At 66.5% G+C, this 15,859-nt stretch overlaps 3 protein-coding genes across 3 annotated transcripts in view; 2 read left to right on the forward strand and 1 right to left on the reverse strand.

Moving 5' to 3' along the window:
- The window catches only part of ANKMY1 (ankyrin repeat and MYND domain containing 1), a 55,097-nt gene extending 50,798 nt beyond the window's left edge, over nt 1-4,299 (reverse strand). The window contains exon 1 of the mRNA XM_040972376.1: nt 4,189-4,299. The gene's annotated coding sequence lies outside the window, so the exon portion shown is untranslated. The remainder of the gene's footprint in view (nt 1-4,188) is intronic.
- On the forward strand, nt 348-1,456 carry DUSP28 (dual specificity phosphatase 28). Its single transcript, XM_040972379.1, has 2 exons — nt 348-722; nt 952-1,456. Exons 1-2 carry the CDS (start codon nt 348-350, stop codon nt 1,087-1,089), a joined length of 513 nt encoding a protein of 170 aa, XP_040828313.1. The 3' UTR covers nt 1,090-1,456.
- Nucleotides 3,752-11,917, forward strand: RNPEPL1 (arginyl aminopeptidase like 1). The gene is made up of 11 exons (XM_040972378.1): nt 3,752-4,267; nt 6,073-6,213; nt 6,550-6,701; nt 7,315-7,431; nt 8,350-8,585; nt 8,671-8,784; nt 8,900-9,012; nt 9,095-9,203; nt 9,704-9,934; nt 10,020-10,162; nt 10,955-11,917. The coding sequence occupies exons 1-11, from the start codon at nt 3,752-3,754 to the stop codon at nt 11,234-11,236; spliced, it is 2,154 nt and encodes a 717-aa protein (XP_040828312.1). The 3' UTR covers nt 11,237-11,917.
- The last annotated feature ends 3,942 nt before the right edge of the window (nt 11,918-15,859 follow it).

A 15,859-nucleotide genomic window follows, 5' to 3' on the forward strand; every position in this document is an offset into this window, starting at 1 on the left:
TCTCGGGGCAGGTGCCGCTGTCCATCAGGACGGTGACCTCGGGGCCAGCAGGGCGCACAGCCCCGGTCTCCTAGGTCCCCGCCCGTACACACAGAGGCCAGGCACGGGGCTGTGGCCCAGCAGAGCCTCTCGGGGCAGGTGCCGCTGTCCATCAGGACGGTGACCTCGGGGCCAGCAGGGCGCGCAGTCCCGGTCCCCTAGGTCCCCGCCCGTGCACAGAGGCCAGGCACGGGGCTGTGGCCCAGCAGAGCCTCTCGGGGCAGGTGCCGCTGTCCATCAGGGCGCACAGCCCCGGTCCCCTAGGTCCCCGCCCGTGCACCGAGACCACGACCGCGGCCAAGCCGGCCATGCGCCCCGCAGACGCCGCCCGGCCCGCGCCGCCGCTCGTGCGCGTGGCCCCCGCGCTGTTCCTGGGCAGCGCGCGCGCGGCGGGCGCCTCGGAGCTGCTGCGGGACCTGGGCGTCCGGCTCTGCGTCAACGTCTCCCGCCAGCAGCCCGGGCCGCGCGCGCCCGGGGTGGCCGAGCTGCGCGTGCCCGTGCTGGACGACCCCGCCGAGGACCTGCTGGCGCACCTGGAGCCCACCTGCGCCGCCATGGAGGCCGCGGTGCGCGCCGGCGGAGCCTGCCTGGTCTACTGCAAGAACGGCCGCAGCCGCTCGGCCGCCGTCTGCACGGCCTACCTCATGCGGCACCGCGGCCTCAGCCTGGAGGAGGCCTTCCGGGTGGGCGGGGCTCGGGCGGGGCCTGCGGGGCGGGGCCGGCCAGATCGGGGCGTGTCCGGGCCGCGCTGTGGGCGGAGCCGGCCAGATCGGGGCGTGTCCAGGCCGCGCTGTGGGCGGGGCCGGCCAGATCGGGGCGTGTCCAGGCCGCGCTGTGGGCGGGGCTTCCCGGGAGCGGCGGACACTGCTCCAGCGCCATGGCCTCCTCATTTGTGCTCTCACGTCCGTGCAGATGGTCAAGAGCGCCCGCCCGGTGGCCGAGCCCAACCCGGGCTTCTGGTCTCAGCTCCAGCAGTACGAGCAGCTGCTCCAGGCCCGGCCCCCGGACGGCGGGGGGCCCACCGCAGCCGTCACCCCACCGGCCCCATGAACCGTCAATGCCGTTAGCCCCATCGCCCTCTGCCCGCTCGAGGCCGCCACCGCCCGTCTGGGACGGACTTTGGGCAAGAAAATCTGAGCCACTGGAAGAAGTCGAGGCCAGGAGAAAGGACGGGGAGTCGGAAGCTGAAGTTGAGGGCCTGGGAAGTCACAGGACACCCCTCACTCCGGATCCTGGACACCCCGGGTGCCACTGCCTGCATGGGGTGTCCCACCGGGCCAGGCCCCCCCCGGGAGGCTGTGCCCTAGGCCCCCCACTCCCTCCCACCTTACATTGTGCTGCGGCCCTTATATGGCCACCCCTGCACAGCTACTGCCAAGCCTGGGTGGGTGTCCCACCTGGCAGTCGTCCTGCCTGGACATCCTGTGACCCAGAGCCTCCGGGAAGAGCCTCCACAGGAGCACCAGATCAGAGCGCCGGGAAGAGGGGAGGGACGTGGGTAATTGTGAATCGGAGCCGCAGAGCCCGTGGTTAATACAGGCGTGTGGCACAATGAGTGGAGCACCCGGGTGGTATTGGCTTACATGCACTGCTCGGCCTTGAGGGGCTGCAGCGCAGACCCACTGACCCTGAGGGTCGGGCTGGGTCCACCCAGCGGAACAGCCCGGGTTGTTGGGTGGAACGCATAGCCTCCCCAGAGTCTGGAGACCTTGATCCAGCAGGGCCCAAGGGGCAGGCATGAGAAGCTGTTTGCAAGAAACAGGGTCTGCCCCTCTCCAACTCCTCGCACTGGACCCAGGTCCTTGGGCCAGAACACACACCACTTGGCATGAGTGACACCACAGCCCCCGCGCTGCATGGGGCAGAGCACAGCCCCAATCCTGTACCACGTTGGGTGACACCACAGCCCCAGTGCCTGCACCAGGGGTGACACCATGGCCCAGTCCTGGCACAGCAGGACAGTTCCACTTCAGCTTTGCGAAGGCCTGCCTGCCTCTGGCCTCCCCTACTGAGGGGCTCCTTGCAGCCCCTGACCCCCAGGGGAGCTTGCATGGCTTGGAGAGGTGGGCTTAGCAGTCTGCCCAGAGCAAGGGGTGGGGCCACACACCGAGGCCCATTCCTGCTGGGCCTGGCCAGCGGCAGGACCCCTGCAGGTCCCAGCAGATAGATAGGGCCGCACACCAGCTGCGACTCCGGTGCCTTGGACCTCTTGCCTCCCACACCAGTGCCTTTCTTCCTGGGTGGGACCAAGGCCCACGGCAAGGGCTGCTCGGTCCATGTGGTTGGAAGGCAGGGTGCCCACACCGCTCCGCCGCCTCTGATGGCCAGAGGCCCAAGCACCGAGTTGCGGTGGGCTTCAGCTGCGGGGGTGAGGGTCTGGGGTGTGACTGTGCTTCCTACTGCCAGGGGTACCCAGGCCGGCGGCCAGGCAAGGACCACACTGCACCCTAACCCAGCTCACAGTGTGCACGGGGCTTCCCGGCCTGTGTGCTGACTTGAGGCCGGCTCCTGGAGTGAAGGCCCCGACACGGGCACAGCCCCATCCCTGCCCATCCTGGGGAGGGGAAGGACCCCAACCCTGCTCCTCCCGGGACTACAGAGGCTGTGGGTCGGCAGCAGGCAGGACCCACCCTTGAGGCCCCTGCTGTAGAGTCGTCCAGCTCTACAGGCAGCCCCGAGCAGGACACACAGCCGCGCGCTTGTACTTGCCCCTCTTACGCCTAGCATACAGGACTGAATCCCACCTCGGGTGACCCAGGGTTCTCAGAGATTGGGGGAGGGGCAAAGGGAACATGAGTTCCTCAGAAGAGGGCAGAGGGGGCCGAGGTGTTGAGGGCACAGGGGGTCAAGTCGGTGAGGGCACATGGAACCGAGCTGCGGAGGGCACAGGGGCCGAGGCGGTGAGGGCACAGGGGCCGAGGCGGTGACAGATGGGGCAACAGTCCAGGGGATGTGGCTGCACCCACCGCCCACAGTCCTCTGCCCACTCCCGAATAGCAGGATTCAGCTTCCAAGGCGCCCAGCTGTGTCTGACTGGGCTGACTGAGGGGCAGCTCCCCGGTCAATGAAAGCAGCTACGGCCCTCGCGTGCACCGGAGGCGTTGGGGTGGGGGCTTCCAACACAGCCAGCGCAGCTGCGAGCTACACTTCCCACTGCACGCAATGCGGATTTAAACGGCCACACGTGGAAGTGCCTTCCGTGTTTCACGGCGCAGCCGCGAGGAGCCTGGGCCAGCTGGCCAGGCCCGCGGCCCACGGAGGACGGAAGCCGGTGAGTTCCCGAGCCGGACACACAGGCCGCACCCGGGTGCCCCAAGTGGTGCCAGGACCCGGCGGCTGCTGCCCGGAGCCTGACCCGCAACGTGGCGCGGGCAGCCGCGGCCCAGCCTCCCGGATCCTCCCTGGCGCCGCCGGCCGGGTAGGGAGCGCGGCGCGCGGGGCCGCGGAGACGCTCGGCCACCGCCGCCCCCTGCGCCCCGCTCGCCGCTCCGCCCGGCTCTGCGCGCCCCGGGACCGCCGCGGCCCTGCGCGCCCGGGCGCACGGTGGCCAGGCCCCGCGCACAGCGCCCCCGGCGGTGACCGCGCCGAGCGGGGCGGCTCCCGGCGCGACTTCCTGTTGTGTCCGCGCCCCGCCGCCGCCGCCCGGCGCCCCTCGCCCGTCCCCGCGGCCCGGAGCGGCCGCCGCCCATGGATTTCACCTAGTGCCGGGGCCATGGCGGCGCAGTGCTGCTGCCGCAAGGCGCCCGGCGCCGAGGCCGCGCCCGCCCGCCCGCCGCCCGAGCCGCCGCCCGCCCTGGACGTGGCCTCGGCCTCCAGCGCGCAGCTCTTCCGCCTCCGCCACCTGCAGCTGGGCCTGGAGCTGCGGCCCGAGGCGCGCGAGCTGGCCGGGTGCCTGGTGCTGGAGCTGTGCGCGCTGCAGCCGGCGCCCCCCGCGCTCGTGCTCGACACGCACCCGGCCCTGCGCCTGCACTCGGCCGCGTTCCGCCGCGCCCCCGCCGCCGCCTCCGAGACGCCCTGCGCCTTCGCCTTCCCCGCCCCCGGGCCGGAGCCCCCACGGCCGACCTTCCCCGAGTGCCCCGGCGCCGAGCCTGCCTGCTGCCCGCTGGCCTTCAGAGTGGACCCGTTCACCGACTACGGCTCCTCGCTCACCGTCACGCTGCCCCCCGAGCTGCAGGCGCACCAGCCCTTCCAGGTCATCCTGCGTTACACCTCGACCGACGCTCCCGCTGTGAGTCCGGCTGGGTGGGGGCCGCGGCACCTGCGCCTGGGCGAGGAGGGGTAGCCTGCCCGGAAGGGAGTCCCAGCTGTTGACCTTAGGAGCCCAGGGTAGAGCCGGTCCGAGGGCCAGGCCTAGTAGGCGGCGGAGACAGGACAAGCCTCACAAAGAAAGGCCCCCAGCCCACGTTCTGTTGCTGCCCAGAAGAGAGCTGCTTCTGCCGGGCACCTGCTCAGCTGCCACCCCTGCAGCCTGGCCCAGGGTGGGCTCGGAGTGTCAGGTGTAGAAGGGCCCAGACAGTTGAGCACGCAGGGCCGCCCTCTGCACCGAGTGACAGCTGTCCCTGTGGGAGCCAAGGACAGGCCCAGTGCTTGGTGCAGACGGCCCCCCGACCCCAGCCAGCAGGTACTGAGGCAGGTGGGTGGGCCCCAGGCTGCCCACACAGACATGCTGGGCTCTGCCAGGTCTGGGATCTCTGGGTCAGGGCCTGTGGTTGTAGCACTCCTCAGCCGCCTGGGCCAAGAGTGGAACTTGCAGGATGGAGCAGCCCGGACCTTTGTCACCGCAACCCAGGGGCTGTGCCAGGAGCCCAGGTGGCTAGGAGAGCAAACAGCTGATAGGAAGCGTGTGCACCGAGCCCTGGCTCCCTGTCCCACACACAAGTGGACGGGTGGTATAACGGCCTCAGCCTGGGTGCCACCAGTGGATGAGCCCTGGGTGGGCCTGCCACACTTTCTCCAGTCCCTTGTTGGCGGGACGACCAGTGGCCTGCTTGCAGTGTCCTGGGACTCTGTCAGGTGCAGGTACCCTCACAGCTCAGCAGTGAGGGAGGGAGCCGTGCTTCCCTGGACGGGAGGCGGGGTGGGGACAGGGGCCCACCCCCTGGTGTGAGCCCAGGAGGAGGGGAGGGAGAAGGAACAGGGACTCACCCCTTAGTGTGAGCTGAGGGGGTGGGGAAGGAGGTGAGGCTGGGAGGGTGTCTGCCCTACTGGGCTGAGGTCTGCTGTCCCCTACCCAGATAGCTATGGACTGCAGATTCCACATGCACCCAGGAGAGTGGCAGGGCCTGTGTGCCTGGCCACAGGGGATGGGGAGCCCCCGGGGCTTGGAGGTGGGGTAGGAGCAGTACCAGTGGGGCCTCCAGCTTGCCCGACCCCCATGGGGCTCCCACTACAGACACCTGAGCACCTGGAAAGGAAAAGCAGGGAAGGGGGCTGAGGGTCTGGGTAAGAGGGAAGGGGGCACAGCAGGCAACCTGGCCTGAGGATAGCACTGGTGACCAGGGCACACCCAAGGCATCACCATTGTCCCTGCCTCTGGAGGCCTGGGGCCAGAACTCTCCCTGGCCACTGCCGTCCTGGGTACCTCCTGCCTGTCCTCCGGGCTGCAGCCTGTCTCCCTTTCCTGGCCAGGCCCATATGGGAGCCCCCAGGTGTGCCAACCTGCCCCATTCTCCCTCCCTCCCTCCAGGAGCTCACTATGCCCCCATGGCCTTTCCCTTTGGACACCCTGGCGTGGGTCCAGAGATTCCCACTGACCCTCACTCCAACCCCAGTGTGCAGCCCCTGCCCTGGGGAGCAGAGCAGGTCAAGGGCACAGCCTTCACTGCCCCTCCTGCCCCGGGGAGCAGAGCAGGTCAAGGGCACAGCCTTCGCTGCCCCTCCTGCCCTGGGGAGCAGTGAAGGCATCCCAGGTGTAGTGGCTCTAGATGAGCCCAGCGGGGCCGCCGTCCCCTGTTGTCCCCTGCAGCTGCTACCTGGGCCCGCGGCGTGGAGCCAGCCAGGCGGCCGTCTGCTCACCGTCCACCCCTCCCACAGATCTGGTGGCTGGACCCGGAGCTGACTTATGGCAATGCCAAGCCCTTCGTCTTCACGCAGGGCCACTCCGTGTGCAACCGTTCCTTCTTCCCTTGTTTTGACACGCCTGCCGTGAAGTGTACCTACTCAGCGGTCGTCAAGGTCAGGCTCTACCTGTCCCCCACACCACCTCCCGCCCACCCGGGTTGTAGTCCCAGCTACCGCCAGGTCATCTTCCACTGTGCCAGACTCCAGGGGTCTTGGCAAGGGGCTGCAAGCAGAGCTGCCTGGCTCGTGATGGGACTTGGGTCCCCAGCATGTGTGCGGCTATTTGAGAGGTTATGAGAGGGTGCATGGGGGTGTGCAGGTGCCAGGAGTACCTGGTCCAGGAGGGCCCCAGACCTCAGTCCAGCCTCCTGGCACGCCCCCACGGGTGTGCAAGTGCCGGGAGTACCTGGTCGGGGAGGGCCCCAGATCCCCAATCTGGCCTCTTTGCAGGCCCCCGTGGGCGTGCAGGTGCTGATGAGTGCCACCCAGAGCACATACGTGCAGGAGGAAGGAGTCTACCACTTCCACATGGAACACCCAGTGCCCGCCTACCTCGTGGCCCTTGTGGCTGGAGACCTCAAGCCAGCGGACATCGGGCCTAGGTGGGGCCCCTCACATTGGGTGTGGGTGCTTGTGGGCAAGCACTATGTATTGGTACAACTGGCCATCCCCAGGTCGTCCTTCCCTGTCCTGCCCTGGCCCAGTGCCCAGCCTCCCTCAGCCTCAGCCATCCCCTGCCCTGGCCTGGTACCCACCCACCCTCACCAGTCGGTCATCCCCTGCCCTGGTCTGGTACCCACCCACCCTCACCAGTTGGTCATCCCCTGCCCTGGTCTGGTACCCACCCACCCTCACCAGTCGGTCATCCCCTGCCCTGGCCTGGTACCCACCCACCCTCACCAGTCGGTTATCCCCTGCCCTGGCCTGGTACCCACCCACCCTCACCAGTCGGTTATCCCCTGCCCTGGCCTGGTACCCACCCACCCTCACCAGTCGGCCATCTCCTGCCCTACTCTTATGCCCCCTGACCTGTCCCACATGTCCTTGTTCACTCGTGCACCCTTCAGCCCCGATATGTCACAGACCAAGTAGCCCCACCAAGCCCAGCTCTGCATCTTTCCTGGGCAGAATCTGCATGGCTGCCCGCCTGGGGGCCAGGTGGGCACAGAGGACCTGGTAGGCTGGCTTCAGTCTGTCCTCCCTGCACTGCCACAGGAGCCGAGTGTGGGCCGAGCCGTGCCTCCTGCCCACAGCCACCAGCAAGCTGTCCGGCGCCGTGGAGCAGTGGCTGAGTGCGGCCGAGCGGCTCTACGGGCCCTACATGTGGGGCAGGTACGTCCAGGCAGCTGATATGTCCCTGGGGGCCTGGCTGGCTGGACCAGGGAGCTGAGACAAGTGCCCATCTTCTGAGGAGGAAGCTTGGATAGCAAGTGGAAGTGTGGGCTCCATGGACACTGGGCAGCAGGTGATGGTGTGGGCTCCGTGATCCCTAAGCAGGGGTGGAGGTGTGGGCTCCGTGGACACAGGGCAGCAGGTGGAGGTGTGGGCTCTGTGGACACTGGGCAGCAGGTGGAGGTGTGGGCTCCATGGACACAGGGCAGCAGGTGGAGGTGTGGGCTCCATGGACACTGGGCAGCAGGTGGAGGTGTGGGCTCCATGGACACTGGGCAGCAGGTGGAGGTGTGGGCTCCATGGACACTGGGCAGCAGGTGGAGGTGTGGGCTGGGCTCCATGGACACAGGGCAGCAGGTGGAGGTGTGGGCTGGGCTCCATGGACACTGGGCAGCAGGTGGAGGTGTGGGCTCCATGGACACTGGGCAGCAGGTGGAGGTGTGGGCTCCATGGACACTGGGCAGCAGGTGGAGGTGTGGGCTCCGTGGACACTGGGCAGCAGGTGGAGGTGTGGGCTCTGTGGACACTGGGCAGCAGGTGGAGGTGTGGGCTCCATGGACACTGGGCAGCAGGTGGAGGTGTGGGCTGGGCTCCATGGACACTGGGCAGCAGGTGGAGGTGTGGGCTCCGTGGACACTGGGCAGCAGGTGGAGGTGTGGGCTCCATGGACACTGGGCAGCAGGTGGAGGTGTGGGCTGGGCTCCATGGACACAGGGCAGCAGGTGGAGGTGTGGGCTCCGTGGACACTGGGCAGCAGGTGGAGGTGTGGGCTCCGTGGTCCCTAGGCAGGGGTGGAGCTTTAGGCTCCTCCCAGGGCAGGTGCCTGACCCTGGGCGTCCCCTGCCTGTCACGGCGCAGGTACGACATCGTCTTCCTGCCCCCGTCCTTCCCCATCGTGGCCATGGAGAATCCTTGCCTCACCTTCATCATCTCCTCCATCCTGGAGAGTGACGAGTTCCTGGTCATTGACGTCATCCACGAGGTGGCCCACAGCTGGTTTGGCAATGCAGTCACCAACGCCACGTGGGAGGAGATGTGGCTGAGCGAGGGCCTGGCCACCTACGCACAGCGCCGGATCACCACGGAGACCTACGGTAGCGTGGGCGGGCCTGCGGGCGGGCGGGCAAGCCTATGGCAGCTGCTCAGGCCTCACCCCGGCTCTGCCCTGCCCCTATCCAGGTGCCGCCTTCACCTGCCTGGAGACCGCCTTCCGCCTGGATGCCCTGCACAGGCAGATGAAGCTGCTGGGAGAGGACAGCCCGGTCAGCAAGCTGCAGGTCAAGCTGGAGCCAGGTACCCGGACCCTCAGCCTCCTGGGCCTCCTTACCTGCCCTCTGCCTGCTCGGGCCAGGGCTGTCCCATCCCCCAGTCTCCCTCAGCCATAACCTGGACAAGCTGTCCCTTGTAGGCGTGAACCCCAGCCACCTGATGAACCTGTTCACCTATGAGAAGGGCTACTGCTTCGTGTACTACTTGTCCCAGCTCTGCGGAGACCCCCAGCGCTTCGACAGCTTCCTCCGGGTGAGCACCCCGTGCCCCGCCGGTCGTCTCCCTGCCTCTTTGTCCCTGGCCCCAGGCCCACTGAGCCCCAACCTGCACACAGGCCTACGTGGACAAATACAAGTTCACCAGTGTCGTGGCCCAGGACCTGCTGGACTCCTTCCTGAGCTTCTTCCCAGAGCTAAAGGAGCAGAGTGTGGACTGCCGGGCAGGTGAGCTGGCGGGGGTGCTCCCAGGGGTGGCGGCTAGGTCAGGCCTCCTCACAAGAGCACCAGGACATGCCCAGACATGGCGAGTCTGGCAGGGGAGAGGGAGTTCGTCCCGGAGCGGACTGCTCCTCTGTGTGCAAGCCCCCGAGAGCGTGCTAATGGTCTCCGGGACTGAGGGAGACCAACCATGGGGACACCTGGGACCCCCACCTGGGAAGATGCAGTCGGGGCCCGAGGGGCTGGTAGGAGGGTTCTACCCAGAGCCCAGCCCACCTGTGGAGATCCTTGCTTCTTACCCCGGGAGGGGACAGGTGTTCCTCAGTCACTCCTTCAGCCATTCTGGCCTCCCAGAAGCCCCTGAAGGGGATACAAGTGCTGGGTACAGACCTCCCTGAACTGCCCACACCCCAGGGACTCCAAGACCCAGGCCCAGGCCACCCACCCAGGGCGACCTTCAGCTGGGGACAACAGGATGGTGTCACTGCCCCCTCCCCCGCCAACAGGGCTGGAGTTCGAGCGCTGGCTCAATGCCACGGGCCCGCCTCTGGCTGAGCCGGACCTGTCTCAGGGATCGAGCCTGACCCGGCCCGTAGAGGCCCTGTTCCAGCTCTGGACCGCGGAGCCCCTGGACCAGGCAGCTGCCTCCGCCAGCGCCATTGACATCTCCAAGTGGAGGACCTTCCAGACGGCACTGTTCCTGGACCGGCTCCTGGATGGGTCCCCACTGCCCCAGGGTGGGTCTCGGGGAGTGTGGGGGGAGCCCAGCACTGGGCAGGGGGCGAGGCACCGCTGGCCCTGACCACCTGCCCGCCCCAGCAGAGGTGGTGACCAGCCTGGCCCAGTGCTACTCCTCACTGCTGGACTCGATGAACGCCGAGATCCGCATCCGCTGGCTACAGATTGTGGTGCGCAACGACTACTACCCGGACCTGTACAGGGTGCGCCGCTTCCTGGAGAACCAGGTGCAGCCCCAACCCTCTGACCGCCTGGGCTGGGGCAGAGGGCAGCCAGGACACCACCCGGCCCTTGAGAGGGGGAGGGAAGAGGACACCATGCCAGAAGCAAATTCCTGGCTGCCCTGGGCGTTGCTGGGTCCTGACCTGTGGGTGTTCGTCTTCTGCATCCACTCCCACGGGCTGTGCGGGCTCCTGGTCCGGGCCACGGGCTGTGCGGGCTCCTGGTCCGGGCCGTGGGGTGCACTCCCACAGGCTGTGCAGGCTCCTGGACTGGGCCACGGGCTGTGCGGGCTCCTGGTCCGGGCCGTGGGGTGCACTCCCACGGGCTGTGCGGGCTCCTGGTCCAGGCCGTGGGGTGCACTCCCACGGGCTGTGCGGGCTCCTGGTCCGGGCCATGGGATGCACTCCCACGGGCTGTGCAGGCTCCTGGTCCGGGCCGCGGGCTGTGCGGGCTCCTGGCCCTGGCCACGGGCTGTGCGGGCTCCTGGTCCGGGCCACGGGCTGTGCGGGCTCCTGGTCTGGGCCACGGGCTGTGCGGGCTCCTGGTCCGGGCCGCGGGGTGCACTCCCATGGGCTGTGCGGGCTCCTGGTCCGGGCCACGGGCTGTGCGGGCTCCTGGTCCGGGCCGTGGGGTGCACTCCCACGGGCTGTGCGGGCTCCTGGTCCGGGCCGCGGGCTGTGTGGGCTCCTGGCCCGGGCCACGGGGTGGACTCCCACGGGCTGTGCGAACTCCTGGTCCGGGCCGCGGGGTGGCCGCGGTTGCTGTGCGTGCCCGTGCCTTACCAGCTGTGCCCACAGATGTCACGCATGTACACCATCCCGCTGTACGAGGACCTGTGCACAGGCGCCCTCAAGTCCTTCGCCCTGGAGGTCTTCTACCAGACGCAGGGCCGGCTACACCCCAACCTGCGCCGCACCATCCAGCAGATCCTGTCCCAGGGCCTGGGCCCTGGCACCGAGCTCAGCGGGGAGCCAGGCGGTGCAGCCGTGGACGTCGACTCGGACTCACAGGCCCTGCTGCTTGGGGACGAGGCCCCTGGCAGTGCCATCTCTCTCAGGGACGTCAACGTGTCCGCCTAGCCCTCCGCACCCCACCCCCGACACCATGATTGTGCCTTCTGTGCCCGGGTTGCCGTGACTGTGCCTTGGCTCCGGCCATGAGCGCCGCCCGGGCTCCCCCAGCCCCAGCCCCCTCGTGTCTGGCAGGGGCCTGCGGAACCACCCAATCCCCTGCCCACCCTCTTGCACTGCAGGCCCCTGGCTGGCCAGCACACGCCACACCTCCGTCTCAACACTGACAGCCGTGCCAGACCCGGACACCAGCACTTGCTGGGCGCTGCCCCCAGGCCCACGGCCACCACCACATTGTGCCTTATGTCTGCGAGGAGGTCTGGCCCCCGCTGTCCTACAGAGCCCTCCCCCTTACCCCTAGCCTGGGTGTGGCAGCTTCCAGGGCCCCTGGCACAGGGACCACGGCGTGTGTATCCCCCATGTGTGGGGGTGAGGGCTGCTGGGAGCAGGTGCCCTCCCCTGCCCGACCCAGGGGAAGCCTTAGCTCTGTGGGGATACAGGGTCTGGCCCCCAGGGAGGTGGGCACTGGACACTGTCCACCTCGCTGCCTGGGAGGTGCAGGGCACTGCTGTTCCCTGGGGACTGGGGAGGGATACCGCTGCTCTTCGGGAAGCAGTGGGCAGGGGGCCCTGGCCTAGGACTGCTGTATGGGGAGTCTCGGTGGACATCCCATTAAACTTCCACTCTGCAGACCTGCCCACCCATCCTGCTTGTCCCACACTGTCCCAGGCACCCCCAGCTATAGGAGGTGTGAGCTGGAGGAAGCTGGTGTTGGCCCCTTCCCGAGACAGACCCCCTAGACCCCTGAGGAGGCCATGGGTCACCCTGGGCTGGGGGCCTCCAAGCTGTGACTGGCACAAGCCCAGCCCAGCCTGGACAGAAGGACAAGAAAGCTTCGGGTGGCAGGCAGGGAGGCTGGAGCCCGGGAAACTTGCTGCCATGATGGGCTGTGGGGTGGATGAGAGCTAGGTCCTGGGTCAGGCCGGCCAGTGAGCACGAGCTGTGGGGTGGACGGGCCTGAGCTAGGTCCTCAGCCTTCCACCAGAGCATACTGCTGGGGCCTGGGAGTGACATCCACTGAAGTGAGCCACCAGTCCTGGAACTGCTGCCACTCAGACTTCTGGTTCAGGGCTACAGCCCCTGACCCCAGGGACAAGGACGTATGTGTGGCCTGCACAGTGGGCTAGTGTAGGCCTTCACATGCCTTTACAAGGCAGAAAGGGGACAAATTCCCCTGGTCTACTCCACAGCTGGCTCTAGCACTGGCCTCCCCTTCCCCCCACTCCACCAAGGGCAACCTTCACAGTGGCACAAGTACCTTGTGTCCCAGGCTCTGTCTCCTGTCCTCCTTTCCCATGACCCTCCAGGAGGCACCCTGGTGACCTGGGATCCACGTGGGCAGCCACAGCTGCAGGTCTCCCCCAGAACACACAGGGGCAGCTATGCAGCATAGAGAACCATGATGGCTGTGACCAGGACGCTGTCCATCCATCTGCCCTGACTCCACATCCTCCCCCACGGGGGCAGGCAGTGAGAAGCAATCACTTGCGAACTGGAGTGTCCTGCGGCCACATCTTTGTGTGTCCCAGCCTGGTCCCCCAAACCTGCAGCATTACACGCGGGGCCCTAGATTGTTCTGCCAGGACATGCTGCGCACACTGGACTGGGATTTGCTGGCATCTAAGCAAGAACTCTGAGGCCAACATCGTTCCTGCAAGGCCACTTCATCCCAGGGCTGTCCAGGGACTTGTTCTGATGGACAGGCATGCACCATGGCCAGTGCGTTGCTGGGCACAAAGCCTCACAAGGGCTGGCCCTGGAGCCCCAGGAACTGTGCACGGCACGGGGGGGGTGGGGGGGGGTGGGGGGGTGGTCACTATGAGCCTAGGCAGGAATAGGCTGGGATAGAAATGAGTTATCCCTGGGGTCTAGGATTGACCATCACAGAGGGGCAGGGCCTCAGGACAGGCAGCCCACAGGGTGTGCATGGAGAGTCTCCCAGACCTTTGGGCCCGTACAGGCTGCGTGCTGTGCCACCACACTGTCCCCTAGCACTTTGGCCCCATCTCAGTGGTGGGGCTCCTGGATGCCATGGTTAGTGCGTGAGGGGACTTCTCAGGGAACCCCAGGCTCAGAGCACATGTGTGGCATGTCTGCCCAGGGTGCACTGAGCAGGCATGGGCCAGCAGAGCCACCAGGAGGGACAGAATAGCGGCCACTGTCTCAGACACAGGAGGTTGAATGTAACCACAACCAAGTGGGAGATGTGTGTGAAACAAGAGCAGGAACAGCCAGAGCCCACGCCATTTAAACTGTAGTCATAAAGTTATAGGAGGGACAGAGATGCTTCATCTCTGCTTCATTCCCTAGATGGCTGAAGCCAAGACTTCATCTGCCATGTGGGCGAAGTGCCCAGGCACTTGCACCATCCTCGGGTGCTTTCCTGGGCACATTAATAGGCAGAATACAGTGGAGTAGCCGGGGTGTGAACCGGTGCCCATAAGGGTACCAGCATTGTGGGTGGTGGCTTAATGTGCCATAGCAGGGCACCAGCTCTTTAGAAATGTTTAATAAAAAACTGGAAACAGAGTTGTCACAGTGAAGACATGACCCAGCACACTGCCCCCTGTGACCACAGTGACTCCCACACAGGAGGGGCAACCGAGCCCTGCTCGCCTGCACCCATGAGCTTGGCCAGGACCTGCCCACAGCATGCTCTCCTTCCCTGACAACACGTACCTGGCCGCCATGCTGCTCTGGGCAGGCACACCGCTGTGTGTGGAGGACTTGGGTAGCCATAGGTCTGCATGGGATAAGGCAAAGCTACAGAGAGATGGACACTGACCAGGGCCTCCCATGGCCTTGGCTGCCCTAACTCCACAGCCCCCAGGCTGCGCACAGCCCCCTCCCCGCACCCCAGACCCAGGCCACATGTTCCCTGCTGTTCCACTTCAACAGGCTGAGCATCAGCTTGGCGATGTGGTTCTCATGACTGAACTGCAGTGGGCACAGGGGGGCAAGTGTGCCAGCCAGAATGACAGGGTCATTGCTGTGGGAGAAGCTGACCTCCAGGCTATGGACACTGCAGAAGCCACCCGAGGTGCATGGCTGAGGACCCGGCCTGGTCCTCGGACACCGTGGGGTTGGCTATCCCCACGGTGTGTAAGTGCCTGACCCGGCCGTACATAGTGCAGACCCCAGGGCATTCTAGCAGTGGAGCCCACTGGTCCTTGCCCCCAGCCCACCCCTGTGCACCTGGACTGCCCTTTCCGTCCCACACTGGCCCTCAAACCTCTTGTCTGTGGACTGAAGCTTCCCCAGGGCCTCCCAGGCCTTTCTAGGAACTCTAACTCTGCAGCGGAGGGCAGGCCTTCCATGGCGGGGCATGACCAGAGCTAGGTTCTTACTGGTGTGGCAACTCCCCTCCCCCTAGACCCTTGTGGGAAAGGCTGGTCTTTAGGGAGGTCCCAGAAGCCTGGAATGAGCTCAAGCTCCAGGCATGGCTGGTGCCTCCTGCATCCCCTGCCCTCACCAGCATGATCCAGAAACAGCTTGGCTGTGGAGTCCAGAGTGTCCCCGTGCCCCCAGTGCTGGGGCACATCGGGCAGAGCCTTGCCTTCACCTGCAACGCCAGCACCCCGTGTGGGGTGCAGGTCCTGATGTGGTCTAGGCAGTTTAGGGTCACCATGTCTGACTTGCCCCACTAGTGCCTAGCCATCATTACCTGGGGCTGGAGCAAGGGGTGGACTGCCCTGCGATGGCTCTCTCCCTTGCCAAGACCTACCTATAAACGGCCGGGCAAGGAGGGGTACCGCCTTTCAGAGCACAGCTAGGGAGGTGGGGCTTCCTCAATCCCCCCTCTATTCTGTGGGCAGACTCAGAAAAAAGCAACAATTTATTTTTCTCTTAGGACTCAATGTATCAACCTCCCTCACCCATTTTCACTTTCTTACAGTTTGTTTGTCACCATCTGAGTAAACTTCACCACCTGCCGTGTTGCTGCCGGTGCTTAAGACACTTTTTAACCACAAGTTCCAGCTGCTCCATTCCTCACCCAGCTCCCGCCTAGGGAGGACAGCGCAGGACGGCTGGTCCTCCGACCCAGGGTGCTGGTAGGGTCCAGCGCTGGGCAGGGCAGCCCTCCCCACGGCGGGGGAAGCCAAAACACCCTTTACAAAGGCCTGGACACTCATCCCGGCCCGGGTGGGACGGCAGGGCAGGTCCAGATGTAGTGGTCTGGATTTGGTCTGGCCCAGCCATCCAGGCTGCTGCTGAAAACCCTAACAGATCAAAGGGCCGGACCCCTTGGCGCACGGGCTTTTACCGGGGAGTGACCGATGTCAGGGCAGCGCCCTCGCCCAGGTTCAGTCGCGATGGGGACGCACACGGGGACAAGCCCGGCTCTCAGACGCGTGGCCCTCCACTGCCCGCCAGGACCGCAGTGGGCAGGCTTGGGCAGAGAGCGGCTCGGAATAGCCGAGCGGCGCCTGCCCTCCCCAGAACGCACGGGTTCGGTCTGGCTACCGCGCCAGCAGGCCCAACCTGGGGGTCCCGGACCTAGCCCCCCGCTAGTGCCCGGTCCAGCAAGCAGCCCCGCCAGCCCCCGACTCCTCCAAGCCCGTCCCGGGGAAG

Source organism: Ochotona curzoniae, unplaced genomic scaffold, assembly GCF_017591425.1.
Source record: "Ochotona curzoniae isolate NIBS_2020 unplaced genomic scaffold, NIBS_Ocur_1.0 contig_2294, whole genome shotgun sequence".
In the NCBI taxonomy this organism is placed as follows: domain Eukaryota; kingdom Metazoa; phylum Chordata; class Mammalia; order Lagomorpha; family Ochotonidae; genus Ochotona; species Ochotona curzoniae.